Source organism: Mizuhopecten yessoensis, unplaced genomic scaffold (assembly GCF_002113885.1).
Source record: "Mizuhopecten yessoensis strain PY_sf001 unplaced genomic scaffold, ASM211388v2 scaffold10811, whole genome shotgun sequence".
In the NCBI taxonomy this organism is placed as follows: Eukaryota; Metazoa; Mollusca; class Bivalvia; order Pectinida; family Pectinidae; genus Mizuhopecten; species Mizuhopecten yessoensis.
In genome coordinates this window covers 125,130-145,576 of record NW_018408733.1, presented here as the reverse complement: position 1 = coordinate 145,576, position 20,447 = coordinate 125,130, and the positions used below count along the sequence as shown (strand labels likewise).

General features: G+C 32.9%; 2 protein-coding genes across 4 annotated transcripts in view; one reads left to right on the top strand and one right to left on the bottom strand.

Moving 5' to 3' along the window:
• LOC110462606 (meiosis-specific nuclear structural protein 1-like) overlaps window positions 1-4,223 on the top strand; it is a 12,515-nt gene extending 8,292 nt beyond the window's left edge. Inside the window, exons 7-10 of the mRNA XM_021516633.1 lie at window positions 332-439; window positions 2,444-2,566; window positions 2,931-3,191; window positions 3,897-4,223. Coding sequence (XP_021372308.1) covers window positions 332-439; window positions 2,444-2,566; window positions 2,931-3,191; window positions 3,897-4,013 — 609 coding nt within the window. The 3' untranslated portion in view covers window positions 4,014-4,223. The remainder of the gene's footprint in view (window positions 1-331; window positions 440-2,443; window positions 2,567-2,930; window positions 3,192-3,896) is intronic.
• An 8,091-nt stretch (window positions 4,224-12,314) lies between these two features.
• LOC110462601 (uncharacterized threonine-rich GPI-anchored glycoprotein PJ4664.02-like) overlaps window positions 12,315-20,447 on the bottom strand; it is a 74,141-nt gene continuing 66,008 nt past the window's right edge. For 2 of the 3 annotated variants that reach the window (XM_021516621.1, XM_021516623.1), the window contains one exon: window positions 12,315-17,120. In XM_021516621.1, the coding sequence (XP_021372296.1) occupies window positions 16,998-17,120 (123 nt within the window). In that variant the 3' untranslated portion in view covers window positions 12,315-16,997. The remainder of the gene's footprint in view (window positions 17,121-20,447) is intronic. The other variant, XM_021516622.1, reaches the window with a different exon arrangement.

The following is a 20,447-nucleotide window of genomic DNA, read 5'->3' as shown; positions in this document are numbered from 1 at the left end:
GGGGGGGGGGGGGGGGGGGCAGGGGAATTTCATCACTTTCAAAAGTTCAAGAGTTTTTTGCCTCATTTAAATAAAATGTATTGACCAAAATCAATGGAATTGTATTGAAATTCATAAATATGTAAAAGTTTTATTAAAAGCATTGCCTTTCATTTGAAACTGATAAATTAACTGTTAGAGGAAAACTGACCGATTTGACCGTGATTGGTTTTGTCCTTTTTGCATTATCAATTTTGATATTTTTTTGGTGAATTATTCAAAAAAAGTTTAAAAAATGTCAATAATTTTGACAAGACCTTAAGATACTGAATATCATTTTGTGATTTTCCAGTTGGCAGAGGAGATTTCCAGACAGGATGCCGAGAGGGAGGAGATGGAGCGTGTCCGTATGGAACTCTACCTGGAAGAACAGGAGGAGAGGGAAAGAGTAAAAGAGAAGGTATGTAATATCAGGAAAAGAAGGAAAGAGTTAAAGAGAAGGTATGTAATATCAGGAAAAGTAGGAGAGAATGAAAGAGAAGGTATGTAATATCAGGCATGATATTCTACTACTCCAACAATGTTAGAGGTTTTACACGGCAAAAAACTTTTGACAGGCGCCACGTAACCTCTAACTGCCCATAGCTGATTTTCCCGATGCTGACTATCACATTTTCAAAGTTCAGATTAAGAAAGAGGATATCGTGTTTACATACATTTAAAGGGTCAAAAGGGTCCAATAAATATTTCTTTTCCATAAATCCATGATTATATGAGATATTTTGTGTCAAAGACATAAATAATGAGTTTTTCCTCATTCGAAGTGAAGCAGACAACATTTGCCATGATTTTTCCGGTTTGTACAAAAATGGATTACATGTAATGTTTCACAAGCGGAATACAAACAAACTCTGTATCATTTCGTTCCGTTTGAAATCCCCCCTGCTATTTTGTATTCATCCAGAAGCCATGTTTTAAATGTAGATCAAAGATGTGCTACAACGACATGGACATGTATTTTGAGTGTTCTATTCCGTAATATAATATATATTTGTGTCTGTGACATACATATGAGATCTATATTTTATAAACTGTGAGTAGACATTGTTGTCATGAACTGTTAACCACTTAATTGAGTTTTTCAAGCCAATTTTGTTCCGCCCGGATTTCGGGCGGAAACTGCATCAAAGAATTAGTGCTTCGGAAATGAGAGGTCGCAGTCGGCAAAATCATATCCGATTGAAAAAAGGCCGATCAGCGGTCTCTCATGTTATGGGAGTAGATATTCTACATGTGTTTTTTTCAGGTATTAATCACCACCCTAGACCATAATGGAAGTATCCCTGTTAATGCATGGAAGAGTCTACTAAAGTTACGGGGGGGGTGAAAGGGTTAATAATGAAACCTTTTCATTCTGCAACAGTTTTTCAGGGTGTTTTCATGAATTCTACTAGCTCACCTATATTTGCTTTCAGATTGGAAATATTTCAGCGATGTTTACATAAATCTACTAGCCCAAGGTGTAGGCTTGTGGAATTGTTCATCCCTGTTCGTCCAGCAAAATGTTTGGCCTTATAAAGGGGTTTGACAGTATATCAAGTTTAGTGTTCAGAAAAAGGGTGGTTGAAATATATTGGCGGTATTAAAATATTGTATGCAAAATAAAGCCTTTAATCCTTTTACCACTGTAGACCATAATGGACCCCTCCATATGATGGCATATCAATGCGTGGAAGAGTCTACTAAAGTTACCTAGGGGTGAAAGGGTTAAGGATCCTCGTACCACTGCCAAAAACTGGAACTAAATATTGGAAAAACAATTTTTCGGCATTACTAGAGCTTTGATAAATCATTTCTGAAAAGAAAACCATCCCTTGTGTGACATTTATGAGAAACAATTTGAAAGATGACATGAATAAAATATATTCAACAATAGTGTTCTCGGTGTAAAATCTCAGCGGGGCTAACCCAGGATTCGAACCTAGGAACTTTAGATTGATTTACTACGCTCTAACCCATTGAGATATCAACGGAAGTGTCTTGGCAAAACTGTAGTACAGTTAATAATATAGTTATATATCCAAGCGGAAGTTAAGGAGAGAACACTGTGTAGGAAAAAAATCACAGTGCAGGGGGACAGGGATCCTTGTGGGGAATGTTGAAATACACTGCAGTATTAAAGTGGTTTATAAATGAAAGAAAATGGGATGCTGAAAAAAGTGGCGGTATTAAAAAGTGAGGTGGCAGATGAAATGAGTGATATAATACAAAGATGTTTTGATGGAACAAGACTTCAAGAATTTCCTGAAAAAAACACTAAAAATCACATTATTTGCAATTTTTCAGGTCACACATTTCATAAATGTTTATTTGTGAATAGGTTCATTCCGGGGTATTCTGAGTCGGGAATAAAAAAAAAGATGACTTCAAAAACTGAACAGTCTGTTTTTCTTACTTTTTTCAGAGTGATATAGAAGCAAGGATACGACAGAAGATTGAATTACAACAGACACATGCTCAACAAATGCACTTCAAGAACCTCAGGAAGGCAGCCCAGGAGGAAGAGGAAGAGGAATTCAGAAAACAGGTAGGACAAAAATGTCATATAGAATTATTTGGTTCCAAGCAATGCACAATGGGTGCTGTGTTACAAAGCAGAAATTTATGTGATGATTTTTATAAGGCTGTTTAAATGTCCCTTGTTTATGTCATAAAATTTTGAAAATATAATAATTTAAAAGAAATAAAATGTCCACAGACAGTAGGACATGGTTGATCTGAGGGATCCAAGGTGTTGCCCACCGTCTACCAACTCCCTAACAGGTTTATCCAATGAGTCGGGAGCGAGGAAACCTGTAGTGGTTGTGGGGGTGGGGTATAAATTATACAAATTTTCTTGTACATCATGTAACTGTTCTATGCTTGTATTAAATCTGTCCTTTCTGTAACAGATGCTGGCCAAATTCGCGGAGGACGACCGCATAGAACAGATGAACGCCGCGAAGCGCCGCATGAAACAGCAAGAACACAAACGTGCCGTCGATCAACTTATCGACGACAGACGTTTCCAGTTTGCTGCCGATCGCGAGAGGGAGGTCATGGAACGTCGCGAAGAGGAGAGGATGGAACAATTCAAGAGACAGATAGTCGAGGAGGAAAGACAGAAGTTATTACGCGAGCACGCCATGAGGTTGCTAGGATACCTACCCAAAGTATGTGTACAAACTTGGACTTGTCCGAAATACACATTCAAATTTAGCTACCTATACATTTATGTGAAGGGAAACACTTCAATTGTAACACTTATGTAGAATTTTTAATGTAGAAAATAATGCTATATTAATCAAATAATAAGCCCATGTCTGGTAATAAGACCAGCTATATCCATTGAAGTTTGAATGTTCGTTCATTTTCCTGTAATAAGCCCACCTCCTGCTTGAGTCAGAGATAATGTGTTGGCCCCTGGGCTTATAAGAGGATATGGTATAGTTTGATATGGTTATGGCGTCAACTTAAACTTTAAAAAAATTCCAAAATGGTTCGCTCTGAAAAAAACATCAAATTTATTGGATATTTAAATTAAGTATTTCATTGGATGGTTGGGTGGCAAGTGAATAACGCCCCTGCCTTTCACCTAGGCAGCCGTGGTTCGATTCCCCGATTAGACGTGAAAAGGTATAGGGTCACTTGCACGACTCAGTGGGTTTTCTCTGGGTACTCCAGTTTCCTCCCACATTAAGAACCTCTGCACGGATTCCATCTGGGCCAACAAGAGTGATTAATATAAGTTAGAAAAGTTGTTTTATATTTGTTGTATAATAAAGGTTATATAGTTAAGCATTTCCTCCTGAACATGAAGTTCATTTTTAATGTGTGAATTGTTATACTAAATGTTGTGTCTGAATTTTTTCCATCAGGGCGTCATACGTGATACAGGTGACCTTGACATGCTCGGACCCGATTTCAAATCAGCATACACAGCCCGTCAGGTCGATCCATTCGATGAAGATGCGTGGGATCAGAGCCGACGATAGGACTGGGATGCCCGTGATTGTCATATGAACAAATTATCTGTGATTCACTCGAACTTTTGTTGTTCTACCTTCTAAGAAAGGAAGTTTATCAACAGGTGCAACCCACCTGCTGATTATAAAGACAAATATTTAAAATTGGAAGGGAGATACTGTTTATGATAAGGAAATGGTTTGCTCTTGATGAAATCAAGCTGATTTTATCTAAAGAGGAACAAGAAATGCTAAATATTTCACATCACTGTCAGTTATAAATTATTTTTAAAGAAATGAATATATGTGAATTTTTCAAGGAAGCAAATGTTTGTTTTGTTATTTCAGTAAGAATTTTTCAAATCTGTCAACAACAATAACTGAATAATATATTAGGAAAAGGAAGTATTATGCATTTAATATCTATCCGATGAGACGGCATGCGAGGTGGGTTGACTTTTACTTTTGGAGAAAAAAAAGATGATAAAAGTTATAAAGAAAAAGTAAATCTTAAGAAATATTCATTCAGTTATTTATGAAATGGTTGCTAGTGAACTATTTCAGGAATTCATTTTCTGGAAATAATTGAGAGGGGAAAACTGTTACATTCCACAGAAATCAGATATCATTTTCCATATTTTAGTTGGGATTTTCTCCCCTTTCTAAGTTATTACCTCGTCCATACCAAGTCGTTTGTTTTCAGTGCTAGCCCAAGTATATTATTATTCATTGGTTTTTGTTGATCTTTAAGTCTATTGTTTTTTTGAGAATCACCTCCGTAATATATTTGATAATGATTTTAGTGGTTTCTCTAAGAATATTACACAACACTAAAACTTATTCTCTAGGTTTCACCACGGAATTAGATGGTTATTTAAGTCTGTGGTTTCACTTATATTTAATGCTAGAAAATGTTCCTAAATTCTTACTTATAATAAGTTTAATAAAATATTTTAAATATTTTTTTGACTATTTCTTCAAATGAACTTAAATGGGAGGTAATTTAAGTTTTTGAACTTTTCTCATTGGATGGTGAAGGAGGGGAAAAGTGTGGTCAATGGCTCCGTCCGTGTTCATGAGAAATGATGAGTGTATGAAACATTGAATAATTTGACGATTATCCATACACATTATTTATCATAGAAAGATAGAAATTATTAAAAAGTCNTTAAAAAATTTTTTTTTTTTTTATTTTTTTTTTTTTTTTTTTTTTAAGATTCTGAAATTGTATTTGAACCTCTGTTTATATATTAGTGCTCAAATACAGCTTTTCAGAGAATTTCTTTTCTTGAAGTCCTTATTTTAAAGAATTTAAACTAAACTTGAGTGTTTTTTCGAACTTCAAACAATCATGAGCAAATGCAAATAGTTTGCAACTTAACAGTGATTACTCTACCAACATTTTCTGCAAGATCTGTTATTAAAAAAAATAGCTGAATCTCCTCGCCCTTCATTGTATTTTCATAATGTATCAGAATATCAGCTGACGGGTTTTTATCCTGATCTGTCTACTATTTAGTCATGATCTTATGTCAGAATGTATTTCTTGGATATAAAATGTGAAATTTTGATTTGAGACAGAGGTCTTGATTTAAGGCTGCAGTCTTGATTTGAAGATTTCGTTGTAAAACAGATGTCACAGGAATTAAGAACATTTTAAGAACAAGATCTTCATCAAATCTTAGGTCTTCATGATCTAAACCCTTTCACCCCTATGTAACTTTTATAAACTCTACCATAAATTGATCTGGGTGAGTCCATTATGCTTTACAGTGTTGAAAGGGTTAATAATGACTTGATCGTTACCAAGGTCTTTATAGCCAATGTCTCAATGTAAAGTATTTAATTTGAATGATTCAATTTAAAGCAAAGATCTTCAACTTTGGATTTCATTGTGGAAAAAAACGATTTAAATATGAAGGACATCATCTAAATGATATACATTGAATGAAAATCTCATGTCAGTAGAATCATTGTTACAAGTTTTGTTAACTTCATGTGTTTGGTCTAGAAGTGAATGTCGTAATGATCTTAAGAGAAAGTTCAAAAGATTGTCTGGGGCCGGGAATTCACAAACCATTTTGTTGAGTGACAGGGCTTCAATGGTTACTGCTGAAGTCTTGTTGGTATCTTTCTTTGTAAAGATAAGATCCTTATTTAATCAATTATGTGTATATAGAGAAATATGTACAAAAATGTACAGTGACCAAATAAAATTGAGAAAAAGACTATATCGGTGTCTTCAGTTTTTACCATGAGTACACCTCAACACAAGATCACTAATTCAGTGTATTCACTTGTATCTAAACATTCATATTGACCACATGAATATATACATACGTGTGAAATTTCAATTTATACAAAGAACTGAAACATTTTCAATTGTAAAATTTGGAGTCAATCTAAAATTCATTCATGACCTTAAGGCATGAATCTTATGTCATCAATTGTCTTATATGTATCACGCATGTCTGACATTAAAAGTATGTCAAGATCAGATTTATTTAGAATAAGTGACAATTGAACACAAGAAGGTTTTAAGATTTAACATGCGTCTCCTCAAACCTTAAAAGTACACTAAGTTCACTGATTTGAAGAGAAAAAAAACGAAAATGCATAATAGCCATTCATTCAAGCATGTTACAGGCCAAATAGGCCTCTTGGTAAATCATAAGAAGTCGTTTAAAGGTTTTAATACATTTGACCTCTATGACCTTAAAAGTGAGTCGAGCTCATCCATTTAAACACGTTTTACAGCCCTTTACCCATTCATGCTACTTACCAGTAATTCGGGTTAAACGTAGTGGTTCATGAAGGACCTCCAGACGCAAACTGTCCGAAGAGACAAGCAGATCTAGATGAGCTTTTGAAATGTTAGACAAACTATATTCCTCAGCCAAATCTTGAAGAAAACTACAAGAGAACACGCCAATATCAATAAAACCATAATTCTAACTCATCATCATACAACCAAAGTTAAAAGTGAACAAAGGAAGGATTTGTTTGGAGACAGTTGTCAAAGTACGAGGAGAGTGAGACCTGGGCCAGTATTCATGGAACCGTTCTCATGCTCAAGCATTGATTTTGTACTCAAATCAACTTGTAACTCATTTAAATCATGTCAAACGTAAACACTTAAAATAGTATTTGGCTTTTAGTCTCTTCATTCCAAGTCATTGATTCTATTATTAATTTATTAACAAAACAGGACAAGAAATTAGGCTTGATCACAAAATTCATATTTGAGCATGAAAACGGTTTCATGAATACGGGGCCAGGTGTTCCGGCAGGGTAAGCGTCCAATGCTTTAGCGATGATGCCCACCATGTAAATCTAGGTCAAATCATGTCACGTCCTCATAGCAGGAACCGGGCTATTGACATTGTAACAAAGTACAGCACAAGCAAAAAATATTGACCTTCCTATCACACAAAGAAATAGCATCTGTCCCAGTGGGATCATGATGACAACCTTAAAACAAGCCCAGTCCAGCTCAAACGGCTCCTTTGGACATCCTTGTGTTTTGTCAGCTTGGAGAGAATCAAAGTGTTGGTGATATAATGATCAGGGGTGCTCACTTGTATTTTCCGTGCAGATATACTGGAACAGAAATAATTATTGTCTATAGAATTTGTAAATATTGTCTATTTATGATATAATGATTGGAATTGGGTTACCTTAAACTCCCTGACTAGATCAAATATTAAAGGTCAAACTACGGAAATAAGATTAAAAAAAAAGAATAGCACTATATGGATATTTTTGGTAAATATATTGTTCCCATGATTCAAAAAAAGTTCAAGACGTTATTTCACCACTCAAGCAATATATAGTATATATTTACAACATACTAACTACTAATAACGATGCCCGTGTACACAGATTAAAGAACTCTGTCGCATCATTAGACATTAAAAAATATATATCCACAAGAACTGCTTTTAAAGGTCTCCAATTTGCACTTGATGCCTTTGACATCAGAAATAAATTTAACATAGAAAAGCCATATGGTGGAATATCCGAAAACAATATGAAAAAAAGAATAGCACGATATGGTTATATTTGGAAAATCTATTGTTCCCATGATTCACAACAAGTTCAAGACGTTATTTCACCACTCTAGCAATACATAATATGTCTACAACAGATCTGCTACTAGTAAACCATGCTTGTGTTCGCAGATTAAAGATTGAAGAACTCCGTCGCATCATTAGTCATTTAAACATATATCCATAGACGTTTCTTTTGAAAGGACTCCAAATTGCACATAACACCTTGGACATCAGAAATAAATTAAGATAGTTATGAGAAATTAAACGGTTTCCATTCATTCTCGAGTGAGCTTTCTGCACAACCTTCTCCATATGTTATCTTGGTGACATTCACGACCACAGAACAAGAAACCCAAACAACGTTCGACTTATACGCTGTACACCAACTGCATATTAAAGTCGTTTCTCCATGCTAGAACTTTAATATGGAATCAATTGCAAGAAACATTAAAAATCTTTAAACTTAAGAACTATTTAAACAAAAATGTTGTTGCCATTCCTTCCTATTACAATAACGATAATAGATACATTTTGTCGACAATCCTATCTGTTCTTGCCTTGCTGCCATCGAAACAAATGAACATTTCCTAAAACACTGTCACAAGTATCATGGAACTCGCTGACGTAATTGCTTTGACCACCTTTCTTACCAACTCTCTACTAATGTATTGCTATATGGAGACTCTTAACCTCTCAACAGCTCGAAATATAGAAATATTCGAGAGTTAAAACTTCACTGTCCAGTCTAAAAGTTTTGGTAAAGAAATACAAGTATTATTACGTTGAAAATAATATGTCATTGTGAAACCCTCATTTTTTCATAATGATATGATTACTTACCGTTTCATTGGAATATCAATGCATATTCCGTTACGTGTCACCTACCACACATATTCTTTTCTTCATTTGTTATCATGGTTATGCGTGCTGCTTTTTTATGGTATTCCCTTCCGGAACACCTGGATCCGTAATCATGAAACCGTTCTCATGCTCAAGCATGGATTATGTGCTCAAACTGCGCATAAGAACAGTTTCATGAATACGGACCCAGCTCTTCTTATCCTTGCTTTTTTCAGGGGTCTCCATGTAATACTTCCTTACCTCTTTGCCATAGATTTAGCGGTTTGGGGTTGGATCTATAGTCTTTTTAACACTTCGGTATTTTCTTGTTGTTTTCTGTATTAACGCTCTGGTAGGATATACTAACTATCCTGCATTTCTGTCTATCTACCAGGCCACCCTTTTATCCCGTTTCTTGTTGTTTTCTGTATTAACGCTCTAGATCTGGTAGCATACTTATTATCCTGTTTTTCTGTCACTCTACCAGGTCATCCTTTTATTCCTCCTCCAGGAATGTCAGATTACTGCAGAGTCGTTGATATTCCGCAAGTGCTTGATACCTTCCCGGTGTAGTATGGTAATATGAAGGCCATGGTGAAATGAACCGCGGTTCATATTACCATTATGGTAATATGAACCGCCCCATGGTGAAATGAAGGGTTCCAACGATTTCTATTCTGACAACTTTTTTCCATTCTTATTATTTAAGTTTACTTCAACTTGATGTATTCTATCTGAAATGACAAAAAAATATGTCAGGGGTAAAAAAAAATAGGGTGGGGCAGGGGCGCTTCACTTTACCATAATGGTGAAATGAAGGGTTTTAGCATTTCTTTTTCTATTTGACTTTTTTCAACCAAATCTGGTTTAGATTAAATTGATTTCCTGAATATGAAAAAAAAGAAGTCTATGGTAGAGAAAACAAGGGTTGGGCAGGTCCCTTCACTTTACCATAAAGGTGAAATGAAGGGTTTTAGCATTTTTTTTTTACTTATTTAAACCAAATCTTGTTAAGATTACAACAGTTTGATGCCCTGAATATGATAATCACAGAAATTAAGTCTGGGGTAGAGAAAATAAGGGTGGGGCAGTGGCCCTTCACTTTGCCATTATGGTAAAATGAAGTGTGTTAGCTTTTTTTTCTATTTGACTTTTTTAAACCAAATCTGTTTTAATCTAAACAAGATTTGGTTTAAAAATGTCAAAACAAATTGCTAAACCCCTTCATTTTCTATTATGATAAAGTGAAGGGCCCCTGCCCCACCCTAAATTTCTCTACCCCAGACATAATTTTTGTGATTTTCATATTCAGGACATCAAACTGATGTAATCCTAATGAATTTGGTTTAAAAAAGTTAAATAGATTTTGTTTTTGCTAAACCCCTTCATTTCACCATTTTGGTAAAGTGAAGGGCCCCTGCCCCACCCTGATTTTCTCTACCCTGACCTAATTTTTTGTCATTTCAGATAGAATACATCAAATTGAAGTAAACTTAAAGAAAAAGAATGGAAAAAAGTTGTCAGAATGGAATCATTGGAACCCTTAAATTCACCATGGGGCGGTTCAAATTACCATAATGGTAATATGAACCGCGGTTCATTTCACCATGCTTCACAATACCATGCTACACCGGTTTTCTCAGGGGAATAAACTTGATTTGATAATTATACATTGTAGTAAAGTTAGTTTTAGTTTGTGAAATTGTTGCCATACAATTGGGTTTTCTTTTTCCCAAATAAATCATTTCATATCTGTTTTGATAAATTAATAGCCTTACTTGTCTTCACAAAATATCTTTATATGTAGATTAAAACTTTGCGTTTAGTTCACTTAAGTCAATCAAGCTCTGAAGACCAGTCCTCGGGGTCATGAAATAATCTTAGACTCAAGTATTTGCTTAGTCAGTCACAAATGATGTCACTGTTTATTGATAAGTCAGAACTTAAGACAGTTTTAGACTTAAGATCGTTTCATTACCCTAGAGCCAGATCTACAGATTGCACACGAACGTTTTAAATCTGAGACTTTTAGTACAGAATTAATTGTTCACAAAATCTTCATTCCGAGAAACATTAATATATTAGCGTATTTTGTCGGTGTTTTCTGATACCTTTCATAACTTGGCAACAGACATGTTATCAACAGATCTATGCATAACACATCACATTATTAATATTTTTGTTCGTGAAAATACAATTAAGGCAATGGGTACAACTGTTCTACTAATAACTGTGAAGTGTTCCAATTCCCAGCTGTTTTTTCCTGCATAAAATGAGTTATCTTGGCTTGCAGTTACATCCCTTTACAGAGCTTCATCTATCATGTTGATACTATGCATTTACATTTCCTTGATAGTTACGTTAGTAATGTGTAGATGGAATGTGAATTGGTCTCTAGATTTACAACTGGAATATCTGTTCTTACTTTTTCGTTTCTTAATTCTGTTTCTAAATACTGTGATTCCCAACACCTGTATTTATCCTATGTGCATCGCAAGATGTGTTATGTTTTATACGGATTATATTTTAAGAAAATAATTTAAAATGGTTAATATATATTTATATATTATAAGTGCCTATAATACTTATATATATTTTCTATCCGTTGGTACTCTATTTTAAATGTAGAAGCAGCTTTAAATTCAAGCCTTAGCTACAGGTTCTTTCTTTTTCTGCATGGAAATCGGTACCTGCACTTACCAGTATGTTATATCATGTCTCCTTTTTAAGTAAGTATGCCAGCTTACCATGTCCTTATTAAAAGAGTTTCACAACAGCAAAAAATAATATATAAAACATATCTAACGTATGGTTATTTGCACTTTAACTGGTACTCTACCGTAAACGTAGAAGCAGCTTCTAATCCAAGTCTAAGCTATACAAGTTCTTTTCTTTTTCTGCCGTGAAATCGATACCTTCATTTACCATTATATTATGTCATGGCTCGTTTTAAGTAAGTATGCCAGCTGATTATGAACTATATTATCCCGAGTTTCCTCTGGCCCTGACATCAGACTTGAGACATTTTGACAGATACATGTCAAAATGTCTAAGTCTGGTGTCAGGGCCAGAGGAAACTCGGGCTAGAAATATGTCCTTATCTAAAGAGTGTTGCACGAAAACAAAATCTTTAAAACATATGAGAAAGGTAATGTATAAGTACGTTAGTGCTTGTTTCCCAATCACCGCGAACAAATGTCTTATAATCGTATATGTTAATTGATATGAATAACATACGGTTTAAACTAAAACGTATCTTACGAATTGTTATAAATTTGCATTTTCATTGAAAATAAATTAATGACAAATTTGAAAGGTACATAATCTGCCTAATGTACGGAAGGTATCATATCATTTGTTGAAACACAACCTAGACATGATTTCCTTTCTAAATGCCAATATAAATATGGACATAACATTAACAACATCAACAAGCATATATCGTATAAATCAAGGATTTATTATTTGGTTTGTGAATATCGTACAAGTCTTAGACAAGTGATATGCGGTATGTATAAATATATATGATACAAACTTTCAAAATTAATATACAAACATTATATATATATCATAACTTTCTAAGAAACCCTCTCTTATTTAACACATACTGATACATATATACACATACTTGGAATACTTTTCAAACATTATCAATTGCAGTTATATCAAATAACATAGGAATGTGATGATTTTGTGGCATTTAATTACTTGATAAAGCAGGGTTTTTTTTTCAAATATTCAAATGAAATGAAATAATATGTGATATTAATAACAGACATAATCGTATTAAGTTGAATATAAAGACTTAATAGTGCTCATTATCACATGTCGGTGACACAGTTGTTTTTGATATTCGGTTAAGACTCAAAGAGCGAATTCCAGTTTATCGATAAACATTACATCTACTAAGATAAACATTAAAAACAAAATGTTCGAAAGAATCGATGCCAAGCAAAGTCTCTTCTAAGCTTAAAAAGCATATTATACTAGTAATATAATGCTTTGAGGTGGATATGAATAGTCAATAACCATTAATTCATAATAATAACCGAGATTGCTGCTATTATAATTAATGTAATATTTTTTAACAACGCAACGACTATGTACATATTAGTATTAAATAACGCAAAGAAAGGATTTCTTATAACGACCTGAAATAAACATCAAAGCCAGATTCAATCAAATTGTTTCTATTTACCATCTTACCAAAAATGCGATGTAATGATTTTAAGGTCAATTATATGCCGCAATATATAACAATTTGAAACACAAATTATCCAAATAAAGATCAGCTTTGTTATTAGATAGGTTTTGGACAGCTAGTTATCTAGACATGCATTGTCCTGCATGATAGAAAATTTTATAAATATTACATACTGTAAATTTACATATTTTAGCGGTAGTCTAATTTTGGCGTTTCTAAATAGTTCTAAATATTGAGCTAAATTATGACTGCGATAATTAAAGGTTCTGTATATATTTTCTTATTGCATATTGTTAGTGCAACAATTCACCAATACGGTAATCTGTTCAAATTCCATAATGTGCTAAAATTTGAGTCCACCAAAATAACTATTTTCACAGTATTTTGATTAGATACACAAATAACAGTTACTATTTTGAAAATAATACATGTTTTAAAATTTGCATACAGTTTCTTAGAATCATGGACGAATTACGGAATATGACTTTTATTACATAAGCAGACTATACGAGACACTAAGTAAACCACATTGTTCTTTTAGAAATCAAATATGTACACATTATTTTGGACGCATATTTAACGAGATATGAATATATTAACCGCACATGAATGAAAGATAATTCTTATGTTGTCATTTCGGCTGTCTGGATAACACAATGTATGGGCTGAATTTGTGATTGTCTCATGATAATCTCAAGAGATTCCCGTTAAAGTCAGGAATTTCATCTTGAAGATATCGTTAACAATGGTCCCTGACATAATCATTATCATTAAATTCATTTGGTCAATTTTTTTCCCATACATTCTAAGAAAAAATATCATAATATTAATATTTTTTATTTATGCTGAGCATAGAATATTTAAATAACCGGTGATCCAGATATCATCTTGTGATCAGAGAATGTAAATAATTATATATTCAAGCTATCTTTTGTATATGGAATAGATATATCAAACAAAAATATGTTTTGATCATTGCTAATACTAAAACGGCATACATTAATTATCCTTGTAAATTGCTATACACACGGATTGATATGTAAATTTTCCTAGCGACTCTTTTATAAATTATTGAATTGAATTATTTTGATTTATTAGTGGAGACAGATTCTCTTAGTAAGTTTTAATTTTGTGACATTCATATTCCAACATGCTTTGCTCGTGTCCGTCATACAAAGTTGCATATTATCAAAGACGGAATATCATATGTAGAAGAATGCTATTCATTTTTTCAACACGTTATTAGATAAAACCAACCCAAAGTTGTCGTTCTTTACACTTACTTAAGGAATGACAACTCTGGATAGAGATTGTTCATTAGAGTGCAGGAGAAAAACAAAATCATTAAAATTGATATAAATAATTCATCCCAGACGTTTTATATTACACATTTTCACAATTTCATTTTGTTTAATATTCAACAACATTTCTAATATATTTTCAAAAATAACAAGAACGGTTAAGAAATAATTTCAGTTGTAGGAAAATTATTTATGATTGATAAATGGAAATGATAAGTAAACTAAGCACTTTTAATCCCAGTTGAATGAGACAGGACTTGTTATAAAAATAAAAATGTTTAGTTATTTCACAATGTAATGCTTGCTTTATATAAGGCAGTTTCTGAGACACAATGAATATTAATGAGACATTATAAATATAAATGAGACACAATGAATATTTATGAGACACAATGAATATTTATGAGACATAATGAATATTCATGACATATTGAGGAATATTATATACATATGTGTAAGCATAATGATATCTTTGGATAAACCTGCGTTCTCCTTATTTGGCTGTAACTTGTAATAAATTTGTCAGTACTTTAACCAAAAAACTCCTTTTTATGTAAATGTAATCACGCGAAGCCTTGAAATATCTGGTTAATTAATATCAAGAGGAATGCTTTTACATCAGTAATACCCCAGTATTATACATCGAAGATATCGTATTCAGGGCATAACAGCGACTTCAAACTGCCATCTTTGAAGGCGGAGGGCAGACATGACAAGTTCATACCTGCATATATTATCACCAAAGTTTTATTTTAAGTAATATTTCTCTTTTCAAAATTGACATTTTCAACCAAAAATTAACAAAAATCAACAACAGTAGTATTATGGATAGGAGACACAGTCATTAGCTACATAACTATTTTTATCATTTGATAGATTAATGGAAACTAGACATTGTCAGACATTGGAATTTAAAACAGATTATCAGAAATATAGTAAATTGCATTGAAAAAACTGACGATGGATAAATTTTACACAAAATATATAAAAACTATACAAATATACAATGAAATGTACAATTTATTGCTATATTTATAGAACGTATATAGGATATTACATGCGTTTCCAATTAACGATATTTATAAAACTCTGGTACAGAAACGAGTTGAAGATCCATTCATATCAACCGATCAAATATCTTTCGCAAATATTGCCAAATTATTCTTTACAAAGAAATCTGAAATTCTGCCAACTTTGCTCTTTGATGTTTTTCTCCATTGTGACTTCATAACATAACTGGAAGTCTAAGACGTCATTTCAATATCATTTTTGAAGTCATAATATGTCATTGCATGAGCTGGCACGAAAAATAAACAATATCGATATTTTACTTTACAATACTGTAATTCATGTGATATATATATATAATTTATTTACATTTGAACATTCTGTCAATATCTGGAATGCAAATAACAGTAAGAGGCACTATTGCATAGATAATATCAATGGCAGGTTTCAATACTAAAACTGTTCCGCCGCATAGTTGCGCACTTCATTCTCTATAAGATTAAATGCTCGATATTCCAACCTATCTATTACTGAATGTAAAAACCATTACCGAAAACATAGGTGCAGTAAAAAAAGATCTAAAACATAACAAAACGCTTCAACAAAACTGCTAAATCAAAAAAGCAAAAATCGTATTCCAGATTGAAGCCGAATATGACTGTTTTAGATGTGCATCGTAGTTTATCAATGAAGAATACTCAATCTTCAGCGAAATTTGAAATGTAGTGGGTTGAACTGCTGCTAAACCAGAAGCTGGACAAAATGTACGTCTTGACAAAATGTGTTATTAGGAACTCGAAGAACTCTTCACTATTCCTTTTCACAAACTCTTAGAAACGGAATAATACTTCGAATTCGAGGTAAAATAACTAACATTAGTGAACAGATAAGCGTGCATCTTGAGAAGCCCATTTATCTAGATTTTCCTAGAAATAAAGGTTCTACTGCACTTTTTACAACGAGGTAATGCTAGTTAGTAACTATACTGGCCGCACAATCAAGACCAAACGTTCTCGCGCATTCAACCTTAGCAACAACTTTTACACTCATATATACATCGATACCTCTCCGTATAAATACAGGTATTTGATCTTTCATAATTCTAACAAGGTCACACATGCAATTAAGAAAACAAAACTTCAGTAACTTTTGACCTGTATCTGCATACATAATCCAGTAGGCCATGCAACATTTGCATCTTTCATTCTGCACATGCATATGTAAATGGAACCAATGTCTATGCATAATCATGTTAATAGAACCCGAAACAGGTGGTTCCTTCAAAACATTGAGGCATCTGCCAAAACATGATTTTCGTTGATGAAATAAGATGGATGGACGATGGCGCTAGATATCATATTCTTAGTTAAATATTTTGACTTAAGACACTGCTTTCTTGCATGTAGATACAGCAAACTATCAGTAGAGTTGTCTTCCTCGTTTTAGCTGATCAACAGTAAACTGTTCAATCCCTCCATTTTCAACAAAGGAAGATTATATCACGTTATGTCCTCGAAATTTGTGATATCACATATTTGGCAGGTTCATTCACAAGCTACTGGATGCAATCGACATTTAACTAATAATTTGTTAATTCAAACACTTGCTATCATAATCTTGTTTCCCACGTTTCAGTGAATTCGTCGAAAATTGTCTGTGTTTCTCCCCTTAAATGGAGAAAACCTGTTCTTCCCACACCGTTTGCAGGTCTGCTATCGTTTACACCCATAACCTACAAAAGAAATATGCAATATTAAGATTTATATTTAGGACAATGTACATATTTGTCAAAATTTATCGATAAGTTAAAAAATGCTACGTTTACCAAATCTGGTTAGCTTCATAATAATGATAATACTAATTCGAGGTTTTTATATACCGCTTTATTACAACCTAGCTCGTAGGTCGTCTCAAAGCGGTTCACAAATTATTATCCGTGGTTATAAGATCATGAGATCAAACATATTCTTATCACGATATTTTCAAAAATATTTAAATATTAACCACAATCAGAAGATTAAAGCATCTATATGGTAATTTCTGTTACTGTAGGTTTTACAAAATACTTTAGCTAACTTACATATATGTGATTGTTTTCGTGAGGTAATTAAATTGCGTTTAACCTAGGGGTTGTTTTGCAAGCAATTTTCATATAGCAATATTGCAACATTAATGTAATTTTTCAATATATCATAATATATTGTATTCCTAGAAAGGCAGCGTACTTATGTTTTTTTTCTTTTATAGGAAATCCACAAAACTTAGCAAAAGATCAGCAAGCATCAATGCCCAATTGAAAATTATCTTACATAGTTTTGGAATTTTTCACACCAAGCAATTTTAATAAAGAAAATAACGATTAAATGTTAACAGTATATCTGTATGGTTATTTCGTAGGTCAGCGACATACTAATGTATTATATAATCGATCGCTGCAAGAGTTTAAGAGGTGCTTATCTACATTGTTTATCATCAGCATAAATAAATGTACTGATTGGTATTGCAAACAAAAGATCATTTTCCTACACAACTATAACCCTTTCAACCCTATGTCATTTTAATGAACTCGACCATACATGGAATTGAGTGAGTCCGTTATGGTGTAAAATGGTGAAAGGGTTAAACGGATCTTGGTTAAAATATAATATAAACTAAATAAATGAACTGATTGGTATTGCAAAAAAGTTCATTTTGCTACACAACTATAACCCTTTCAACCCTATGAAATTTTAATGAACTCGACCATACATGGAATTGGATGAGTCCGTTATTGTGTACAATGGTGAAAGGTTTAAACGGATCTTGGTAAAAATAGAATATAAACTAAATAAATGAACTGATTTGTATTGCAAAAAAGATCATTTTGCTACGCAACTATAACCCTTTCAACCCTATGTAATTTTAATGAATTCGACTATACATGTAATTGGATGAGTCCGTTATGGTGTACAATGGTGAAAGGGTTAAACGGATCTTGGAAAAAATAGAATATGAACTAAATCGACTGCTGCAAAAGTTAAAACTTAGGAAAGAACTACATTACTGTGTATCATTAAACATTATCTATTCCGTCTTTGCGTATTGCAGAGTTATCTTCTCTTGGGAGCAGGTATTGATTGTTACGTCACTTGTTTGTGAGAGTAACGTCATCAATTTTTGAGAAAACGACGTAATTTTCTCACACAAACCAATGACGTTACAATCAATACCTGCTCCCAAGAGAAGATAACTCTGCAATACGCAAAGACGGAATTGACTATGTTGGTATCATAATTAAAACAATAATCTATATCTTGCTACATGACACTAATTTGTCATTAGAAATACTACAACTGTATAGTGTATTCACGGAGATTATAATTCATTGTGTTGATATTTGCTGTGTATTAAATTTCAGCGCCATCGTTGATGACCGCCAATATAACGAAACTAAAAACAACCATGAATATCACCAACTATACAGTGCATTATGTAATTTGAGTGCTAAAAATGTTAAAATTAATAGAAGATCTACATGTACATGAGGTAAAGGTCATTTATAAAGTATCGGTCAGTTGTGAAGTACTAGTGTTAATAAGAAATTTGTAAGTAAAGAAATCGAAACAAGACACAAAGAAATTCAAACATATATATGTCAAAGATAAATCGAGTGAAAATATCATTCATAGAAAGTGACCAATAATTTTATATTTAAACATCTATTATTAGTTAATCATGGGACTGCTTGTGACAAGAGGGAAAGCGAATGTTTTTTTTTTATTATTAGTGTTATATTTGGAAACATAAATTGTAAATTATATAGCAGTAAGCATCATCAGCTTCTTGAAAAGGTGTTGATAACAGAAGTTCTAAAATAGCATGGTGTTCATAGCGTTTGCTTCGGGTGATAATATAGTTGAGAATAGAAATCGCGTATACCCTTAAAATATTGTAAAGTAAAACATAACAAAAATTTAACAAAGCCTCATTACAAATGAACTGAATACAAAGTCAATAACAAAATAAAAAATGCATAATAAATCTCCATGGAAACAGGAATCAAAACCCTGGTTACGTACTTTTTATCGACTTTGCATTTAGTCTCTTTGTGTTGATGCTGTGGATTGTATAATTTTAATCACAAGAGCGTGGCACATATTCACGGACCAACGGTCAGTATCGATATGTTTATTATTCAATATTCATATATACGGATTGTAGTTTGGGGATCAGCACGTCGTCCCTGTGTTTGTTGTCTGAAGCTTTGCATTTTAAAGCATATTCTTTAAATATCTGCGATGTCAATCCTCATATTTTATAACTAGAATAGATATGTGGAGTCATGCAGCAGTGAGGACGAGTTGTTATAAAGATTTAAAGCTATTTTATACACTAAAGATAGGGTATTTAAATTGTAACATGGCCAAGAAGACAAATTTAGTGAAGCTAAGTTGTCAGGTAATTTATAGTAAATGATTATTTGCAATAGTGTTCTTCTCAACAAAGTTTTATAAACGGAACTGAGAACTACACAATTTAATAGGATGCACTAAATACATTTCTAAACAATACAATCTTCAGATGTTTTTTTTTATATAATGTACTAATAAATAAAATCAGGCAAATCGATATAACATTCTGGAGTCTTGTATACAAATCTGTTAGGAAGCGTGATCTGTGACGGTGATGTTACTATGGTTAGTTTAGTTCAAATTTCAATTGAAATATACATCTGGAGTGTCAGTCATAATCAGTTACACGAAATACAACATACTGTAAATATAGACAATTTTCGCGGTGTGGACAATTTCACAAATTTAATGGTAATTTACTAAAAGTGCATTAAACACGTACTTGGTATATAGAAAATAATCACTGTAAAACACCGAGAGAAGATTAAATTGTTCAACAACAATATATTTTATAAATATAGCATTATTATGTGTGAAGTAATTGCATAATGGCTTGGCCTTCCATAATACAGTATCACTGTGGCTAGTCAGAGTAGTATGAAAAGACAATAATATCAGCAATAGAAGAGTATTAGTATTATAAACTATAAGTTAAGTACAGCGCATAC